The sequence below is a fragment of the Phalaenopsis equestris genome, unplaced genomic scaffold (genome assembly GCF_001263595.1).
Source record: "Phalaenopsis equestris unplaced genomic scaffold, ASM126359v1 Scaffold000450, whole genome shotgun sequence".
NCBI classification, from domain to species: domain Eukaryota; kingdom Viridiplantae; phylum Streptophyta; class Magnoliopsida; order Asparagales; family Orchidaceae; genus Phalaenopsis; species Phalaenopsis equestris.
In genome coordinates, this window is record NW_018164891.1 from 380,401 (window position 1) to 390,084 (window position 9,684).

The window sequence follows — 9,684 nt, forward strand, 5'->3', positions numbered from 1 at the left end:
TATCCAAAAATCTAAAAAAGAGAAAGCTTAATTGATTGCAAAAAGACTATTCAAAATTGCATCTAACTAGAGGCTTATGGAATGATATTTTTTGAATTTATGAGTTTTTCATTATTATTATAAATTTGTCTCCAAGAAGTGAAAATACTCTGGGGCTTCATGTATAGTCTAAAAAATATGACCTCGCCGAAGTAAAATGATTACCAGTGCCAGAAGAACGCTAGCAGCTATGACAACCACAAACAACAGACTAAGCACAAGGCGGACCACCACCTCTTGGTCACCTTGGCCTGTCAACTCAACCGACCGATCACTTGGGTTGGACAACCCAACTAGCCGGCCAACCCAATTAACCACTTGGGCAGGCCACATGATGGATCACCTGGCCAGCCACCTTGGTCTACCACCCTAGCCAGCCATCCACCATGGCCGACCAACCCAGCCGCCACTTCAAGGTTCACCCAGCCAACCACCCTAACCTACCGGTCACCATGGGACGACCATATAAAAGCTATATTGTCGGCCACCTAGGCCGACCATCGAAGACCACCTGGGTCAACCACTTGATGCCAGCAAGTCCAGCAGTAGAAAGCTCCAGGGGGATCAATGTAATCAAGGAAAGGACTAAGGTAACCCTCACATCTCATGTTAAAGCAAGGGCATAAATGTATGTAATCTCTCTCCCAATTTATTTCTCTACAAATTGTTGAGTCCTTACATGTAGAGGGGGTATTAAGGGCGCTCCCTCACACACTCATGTAGGAAGCTCGCTCCCCTTCTCCCTCAATTGTAACTGAATTTTGTGTGGAATAATAAGGGCCGCTGAGCCCTGAGACAACCCCTCTTTGCCTCAAGACGAGACAACTCTCTCTTTCTCTTCTTCCCTCGAGTTTGACACTCTTTTCTTTGGACACGATCCAAAGGACAGAATTGGATTCAACACTGCCTATGAATATTCGGCCCATGTGCTTCTTGGCTGTCTTCAACATGACTTTTTGATAATCTGAGTGGACCTTTTATTTCTCAACCCTTGAACTCACTTATCCAGTTGGTTTATACTCAAGGACGGGCTAAATGCAATCCAACCCTTCATTAGTACTAGGAGCCACATTCGAATGTACAATTAAATTGATAATGAGCATACAAAATTTACCTAGCTTCGTATGATCAACACACTAATGTCAAATTTTCATATTTCTTTTGTAATACATTGTTAAAAAGTGTTTTCAAAAGATAAGGTAATTGCAAATGCAAATAAAACTGAAACTTAATTGTATATAGATGAAGCCAAAATTATTTCCATGAAATTGTTATATAGCAGGTTTATACACCTAAAGTGTTAAATGATTAAAATTTTATCGTATTTAAAATAAATAAATCAATTCACTTTGTGAATGAATGGAACAAGTAGTTTTGTAAAATGAATTGTAACTTGAGTAAAGCATGAAAAATATTCTTCATTTGATTAAATAGTTTACTAAATTTTCAAACTGTGGTGTGACCAATGAGTGTGCAAAAAGATGACATTCCAATGCAGGTTCGGGTTTAGGGGCCGGTAGACTATTGTGCCATAAGAGATTTTGTGGCACAATGTTTTAAGAAGATGATTGTGACATAAGAAAAATTTTGACATATGTTTCATAAATCATCATGCCTTTAGTTGATGGATAACACTTTCTAAATCATCCAACATTATGAGCATTCATTTTAAGAAGTTGTTTATGGATAGGGGATGAAAAACATCAAATATTTTGATTTGGGGAGTGATGCTCATGCTATCATATTTAGGCAATTTAGCATTGTTAATGTTATAATATTGATGATATCTTGAATGGATGGAAGCCTGAATTAATATACCAAATTGTAGATTTGATTCTTATGGAGAATCAATGGTGATGAAATGGAATTTGGCAATATGATAAATGATGAACTTTACTCATAGAGAACAATATATTGTTACAATAAGGGACCTATAGAAATAATTAATAACTCAAGGGGGTGTTTGGTTGCACTTTGAATTCACGTTAAATAGGATTTAGTAAATCCAAATTTATCAAATCCATATGCTATTAAATCCATAATAGTGTTTGGTCCGGTTGAGGTTAAATCCAATAAAGTTCAATAAACGTGTGACGTGTTTGACATTTTATTCCAGTTGAGCGACACTATTGTTTTTTTTCTCAAGCTAAACCCGTCAAATCCACCAAATATTCAGATTTAATGAATTCTGATTTACGTCTAAAAACAGGCAGAATGGAGAAGAAAATGAATTTAACAGAGCACTGGATATAATTTCTTATTTTTTCATGTTTGGATGGATTTACGCTAAATTGAGTGATAAATCCTGCTAAAAGTGCTCTACCAAACATCCCACATAAAATCAAATTTTTTTTTTGCATATCTAAACCAAACATTCATATTGACATGCATACCACTAAAACTTTTAACATCCATTCACAAATATCACAATTACTATATTTTAAAGGGGCCTTTTTGCACATGTCTCACAATTCTTTTGTATTTGCATAGCAAACACCAAAACTTTCATATTTACATTGATAATACCCAAAACCTTAACATCACTTCAAAATTAAATACCACCATAATTAACTTTTAGTAATTAAATTATTTTATGACCGTTATAATTATAAAATATCAAATTTTAGGTGTAAGATATTTTCGTACGTGCGAATTGTGTGCAAAGAATTTAAATTTTCCATTTCTGAAAGGGAAATACCCATTCATAATAGCATGTGTACCTTAGCTATGCAGAGGATAAGAATCATGGGTTATATATGTATGTGTATATATATATATATATATATTATGACTATATGTAAATATCAAACTTGTGTGTGTTAGATATGTAATTAAACAAAGCACAGGCTTAATCCCAATTATATAGTACTTATATTTAGGTTCCGTTTGGGGCAGCTTATAAGTGCGGGAACGCCGCCGTACAGTTTGGTTCGCGCGTATCGCCAGCTTATCCGAAACTGTGTTTGGGTTTTTACACTAAACGCAGGTCGCGGGTTGACCCCTGCGGGCCGCGTTTCAGGATAAGCAGCTTATTCTGAAACGCACAAGCTACCCTAAACTGACCCTTATTCATTATCTTCCTTATAAAGAATCACCCAAAAAGCAAGTGTAATTAAGTACAAGTACAATGGAAGGATCTAAGCCTTCACATGATCTCATTAACTATGGTCAGCTTTATTGATATATGCCTCTACATTAGCTTCCATTATGGGTAAATATGCATGGCTTTGATAAAGTTGGCAACTAGTCTCTCTCCCTCCCTTTCTCTCTCTCTCTCCTATTTATTAGCCACCTTCTTAGTTGCTCATTTTAATGCTTCATCTGCAATATCTTCACAGCTAACCACATGCATGCCTTAAATGAACCTTAACAAACTCCCTGACTTCATCAATATAACATATGTACACTTTTTTCCCTTCCAAATTTCGTTTGAGAAGACGTTGAAGTTCTGTTAGATTGCAGTGAACGCCGACAATTACAAAAGTTAATTTTTCTCAAATTGTTTCAAGACATGTTATTTTTTCGTGTTTTAGATGGCAATGGGCCTTCGTCGTTCCGCCAGTGCCTTCAAATAAATTTTGCTGATCGACGAAGCTCCTTCAAACTAAGCCCGAGTCACGTTGTAAAACACAGTTTCCCACCAAGACGTTTTTAAAATCTTTTACGCTTGTAACATTTTGCATTATAAACATGCATGGAAAAAGGATTTCACTTCTTAAAAAGATATATTAATAATGATGAAAATATAAATGTTTAGATGTTAGATATGTAAATATAAAATAATTTTGTGGTATGTATGTAAATGCTCCAAAATTTTATTTTATCTTTCACACTTTGCATCATAACTTTATATATATTTATGCAATTGAAATAATAATATTAAATTTATATTTATTATATCATTATGACTGAACTATAGTGGTTGAATCAACTACAAACCTTCAACATTTTCCTGACATTGAAATTAAAATTTAGGGGGGTAGTAAAGCATTAATCATTGTGCAGACGTCAGAAAGTCAAATACATATGAACAGTGAGCTGGATTAATTTAAAAATTATTTTTTTTTCTTCTATAAATGATCCAGAATTTAATGTATGATCCAAGCACGTGCACATGCCATACTATTTATGCAAGAAGATCTATTTTCATTGAAGTTTGAGTAGCAATAAACTAAATGATAATATGATTATTAACATAACTTAATCAACACAAATCATTAAATAATATATAATTTGAATTTAATTTTTCGTAAGGATATGTCATTTGCCAATAAGGCCATATATAATTGGGGCATTTACATGCAAAGCACACCCATATTCCTATGTATTTATATATCAAACACTAAACTTTACTTTTTTACATTTAAATCAAGCAATTCTTTCACATCACGACTAAAATATCACTATTTTCATTTCATAAAAGAAATAAAATGCAATTTTTCATGCATAGATGAAAGGGCATAAAGATAAAAATTGAAGTTTAATTGATAGATGTTAGGTATGGCTCATAAACTAGATAAGGGACGGATGTTGGAGCGGAACGGAGCAAGCCAGTGGAGCTCACGAGCGGAGTGGGTTGGGAGTGCGGGGCAACGCCCCTGCAGTACTGTACTGGGGTAATTTTATAATTACATATTGTACTGCATCTCTCTCTCTCTATATATATATATATATATACATATATATATATTGTAACCCTATGGGGTATGCTGTACTCTTTTCTTGAATTAAAAGAAAGCCGCTGCTCTGCTTCAGAAGTCGTAGGCATCTTTGCCGAATCTTGTTAAATCTCTATCTTTCTTCTGGATTTGTGTCAATTCTTGTGTTTCTTTGCCCTAAATTTCTAAACATTGTGTGAATACATAAGAATTAAGCGACATGATTGTAAATCTTTCTAAATGGAAATATTATTATGTGTGGCTGACTGCATACGTCGAGTTATCGCATAAAATCCCGTCGAGACCATAGTACGAACACACGCAATCACTCACATATTATTTTCTCCATGTCAAGATCACTCCTATCAACACGTGGTATTTGATGAAGGGATTGGTGCATGAAATTTTATCCTTGTAAAATTACAAGGATATCCTACTGATAACCAACAGACAGGTATTAAATCACTAATTACACTTAACTAACTCCAATATTTTCTTATAGAAAAATAAACCAAATTATCCTTCCCTTCACTGCGTGAAAATGAGACCGTTATATATATAACCTAAACCCTCGCTTCATCACATCTTCCCCAACAGAACAAATATGGAGAGCAGAGCAGTTTCAGCTAAAGCCTTTGCTGCGGCAGTACTTCTGCTCATAATGAGCACAAGCTTTCTGAACGTAAAATCACAGACTTCAACTACTTTAGTTCCTGCAATCATTACTTTCGGTGATTCAACGGTCGACGTTGGGAACAACGATTATATTCACACGATTTTTAAAGCTGATTTTCCTCCTTATGGAAGAGATTTTAAGAACCATGAGGCTACAGGAAGGTTCTGTAATGGAAAGCTGGCGACTGATATAACTGGTAATTATGAAGAAATAATAGGGTATAGGCTGTAATATTTGAGCATTATGGAAGGTTTGATTTATGAAGTTTTAATTTTATGTAGCTGAGACTCTGGGATTTACAACGTATCCGGCTGCTTATCTGAGTCCTCAGGCTTCAGGGAAGAATCTTTTGATAGGGGCGAATTTTGCTTCTGCGGCTTCTGGGTATTATGATGGCACTGCAATATTATATGTGAGTTTTTTTAAAATTTTATAGTTATTTATTTAGATTTTTTGGGTTGTGAGAGGGTGAGGAGTACTGATTGATGACAAAAAAATTGGATTTTGAGATTGAAATATTTGAATTGATGAACTGTGGATGGAGTTTATGTGGAAGGTGGATGGTGAGAATTTTCTAAATTCAATTTAAATCTTGGTTTTCTCCTGCAAGTTTTGGTTTTGATGATTTTGATTATTAGAGTTTTTCGTAAATATAAAGATAAAATGCTCGTTTCTGCTGAATTATTTCGTTTATTTTAGATTTTTCAGTGGTCGTATCTGTGGAGCTATTTTAATTATAAGCTTGAAATGTTTCTGCTGAATTATTTCATTTGTTTCAGATTTTTAGTGGTTGTATCTGTGGAGCTATTTTAATTATAAGCTTGAAATATGGATAATAAGAACTGTAAACTTATAAATTTTTCTTATAATAAAAAGTTATCATTAATTGAAATGACAATTACAGTATGAGATCTATTCTTAAATCTAATATGCTGAGTAGATATTGTTGGTTGGCCTTTGACTCACTTTGGGTCGGCAGACTTTTTTTGCTAAGTGGGCTTGATTTCACCGGCCAACTATCTCAGCCCGGTTGCTGATCCCTGGATGCAAAGCTAAGCTCCTGTCGGCAGAATAAGGCCAGGCTATCTGGTATAGAGTGAATAATGTCATGCCTCGACAATCAGGTTCTTCGGGATGTTCTTGAATTTCTTCTTCACCGATCCTTGCCCTCCCTAAAGAATCTCGGACGGCGTCTGTGAGGTGATTGACAATGCTGAACTTTTCCTTTGGATTGAGTTGTGACGAGAGGTAGGTCGTTGACTCTGATTGGTTCGAATAGCTTCGGCCTTTGGTCTAGATGGCTAGCCTCGGGTCAGCCTCTAGCCCAGATTTAGGGAGGTCCTTAATCTTCATCCAGTAGGTCCTTTGGTCTTCTGCCGTACTTCTTTGTCAGTTTCTTAAGCTATTTGGACCTCTTTGAGATTTATGCTGACGCTTTGTCTAAATATTGAAAAAATTGAATTTGCTAAAGTAGTATCTTAATGCCTCAGTTCTACCTGAATTTGATAAAACATAAATAATAGTTAGAATTTTGAATCAAAACCTGCAAAACTCGTTTTTTTTTTGTTTGTAATGAAATTAATATGGGAATATTGCAGCATGCCATTCCATTATCACAGCAGTTGGAATACTACAAGGAATACCAGTCCAAACTGGCCAAAGTTGCTGGGAGCAGTAAGGCTTCCTCCATTATATCAGAAGCTCTGTATATTCTAAGCGCAGGAGCCAGTGATTTCGTGCAAAACTATTACGTTAATCCTTATCTGTACAAATTCTACAGTGCTGATCAATTCTCTTCTTTTCTGGTTGGAATCTTCTCCAACTTTGTCACGGTGAGTAAACATATTTCTCTCTGGATTATTTTCTGCATAAAATTTCTTAATTTTGGCTTCTTCTTATGTTTATATACCATGCGAGTTTTTTATTTTATTTTTATTATTTTATTGAGTGTATTTAAATTTTAATATTAAATACATAAATTTAATTGAAATAAATGTATTTCGTTATAACTTGAACTTGATTGTGCTTTTGATGATAATAGAATATAATTTATGCTGCTTTAATTTAACCTGCTTTAATTAGTGGGAGAAAATACATTTAGAAAGAGTGGGTTAGGTGTGGCTGATATGTCAGACAAGGGACAGATGCCGAAGCGGAATGGAGCGGAAGCATCTATTCAATCGAGAAAGTTTCGTTAAGTGGGTTGGGGTGTGGAGGCAACACCCTCGCGATACGGTACTTGGGTAATTTTACATATTGTACACTAGATTTATATATCAGGAAGCCGCCGCCCTTGGTCCTGAGGACGTAGACAAATTGCCGAACCTCGTTAAATCCGTGTGTTCTTTCTTGTGTTTGTTGATTCATGCGCTGATTTGCCCTCATTTCTTAACAGAGTGAAATTTGTTAAATTGTTCATTAGGTATTAGTTGTGTAGTATGTATGTAACTTCCCTCAAATCGAAATCATTGGTCTTATAGGATTTGTACAAGCTTGGAGCAAGGAGGATTGGAGTCACCTCTCTGCCACCAATTGGTTGCCTTCCGGCATCCATCACACTGTTCGGAAAGGGAAGCAATGGCTGTGTTTCAAGGCTGAACTCAGATGCCCAAGCTTTCAACAAGAAGATTAATTCAGCTGTAAACTCTCTCACCAAGAAACTCCCACAGCTAAAGATTGCCATCTTTGACACCTACCAGCCTCTCTATGATCTTGTTACATCTCCTGCTAAGAGTGGTATGTAGATAATATACACTTCCTTTAACTATTGTATATGAGATTATTGATCATATTCATTTTCAACACAAAAAGCTTATTGCATATGAGATTATAATTTAATTTCTTTATTTAAAAGCTTGGTTTGTGTGAATAGAATTGAGTTTGACTCGTATACAACAACAACAACAACAAAAAAGCCTTAATCCCACTACATGGGGTCGGCTGCCTGAATCATTTTTCTCCATTGCGTCTTATTTAGTGTCATAGTTTCATTTAGTTCTAATAAATTAAGATCATTTTTAATACAATAAGCCCAAGTCATCCAAGGTCTATCTTTGCCTTTCTTAACATAAGTCGAATCTAAAACATCTACTCTCCTAATCGGATCCTCAGATGATCGACGTTTAATCTGACTCGTATGTTAGCATCAAAATTGTGTAATCCTGACATAATTTTTCATTTTGTAGGTTTCTTTGAGGCGAGAAGAGGGTGTTGTGGAACTGGAACTGTAGAGACAACGATATTGCTTTGCAATCCTAAATCAATAGGGACATGTTCAAATGCAACTAGCTATGTTTTCTGGGATAGTGTTCATCCATCTGAGGCCGCAAATCAGGTTTTAGCAGATTCACTCATCATAGAAGGCATTGGCCTTATTGGATGAGAGAGGAGAAAGAGAGATATGGGGAAAATAATTAATATACTTTCTATTTTACTATTATGGAGAATGTGTATTTTCCATAATGTGGGGGCTTGGTTGAGCTTAGGGAAAGGCCTCTTCAAAGCTTGTGATGTGATGTTTTGAAATTAACTTGTATTCTATGTACTTGTCTTTTGTTATTTTGGGTAAAGGCCTCTTCAAAAGCTTATGATGCGATGTTCTTGTTTTGTTGTTTTTTAGGAGATGGTCTAAGTTACCCAAAGAATAAACAATGTTACGGGACAACAATTATGTTGGGATTGCATGAATCTTAAGGCTATTTATGTGTGTTTTATATAATCATTCAAGAGATATAAAGGAGATCAACATTCAACCACATGTTTCACTTGTTTTGTTCAGTGGATGGATGGAAATTAAAGGTTTTGTTTCTGGTTGGGTCAGTACTTACATGATGATAAAGTGTCTATCCCTCCACGTGATACTTAAATGCTTTATTGCCTTATCATTAAAAAGGTTTATTAATTGTTCTACTCTTCTGTGCATGTTTATTTTACCAGGTGTACTATGGGACAGTTTTCCAAATAAATAATTATATTTATGCCACTTAATTCCTATATTTTTGCATATCTAATTACATGTATATTTTAATTTTTTACTTATATCACCTTAATTAAACATATGTAAAGGTGTGTCACTAATTAAAAATTAAAACAGCGGCATTTTGTATGTGTTATAAAATACAAAATAGGGGTGTAAACGAGCCGAACACGAGCTCGAAAAGTGTGTTCGTGTCCGACTCGTTTGCTTATCGAGTCGAACAAGAGCTGTTCATGAAAATAGAGTTCTTTTCGCAACCCTAATCACATAGCCATATGATGTTAAGGGTTGGAGCAAGACTTAAAAATTATTGTTTATATTAAAATATCATTTGA

At 35.1% G+C, this 9,684-nt stretch overlaps 1 protein-coding gene across 1 annotated transcript; it reads left to right on the forward strand.

The window, feature by feature from the left end:
- Positions 1 to 5,263: 5,263 nt before the first annotated feature.
- On the forward strand, positions 5,264 to 9,128 carry LOC110027830 (GDSL esterase/lipase APG-like). Its single transcript, XM_020729427.1, has 5 exons — positions 5,264 to 5,569; positions 5,655 to 5,785; positions 6,972 to 7,205; positions 7,854 to 8,109; positions 8,559 to 9,128. Exons 1-5 carry the CDS (start codon positions 5,302 to 5,304, stop codon positions 8,753 to 8,755), a joined length of 1,086 nt encoding a protein of 361 aa, XP_020585086.1. The 5' UTR covers positions 5,264 to 5,301; the 3' UTR covers positions 8,756 to 9,128.
- The last annotated feature ends 556 nt before the right edge of the window (positions 9,129 to 9,684 follow it).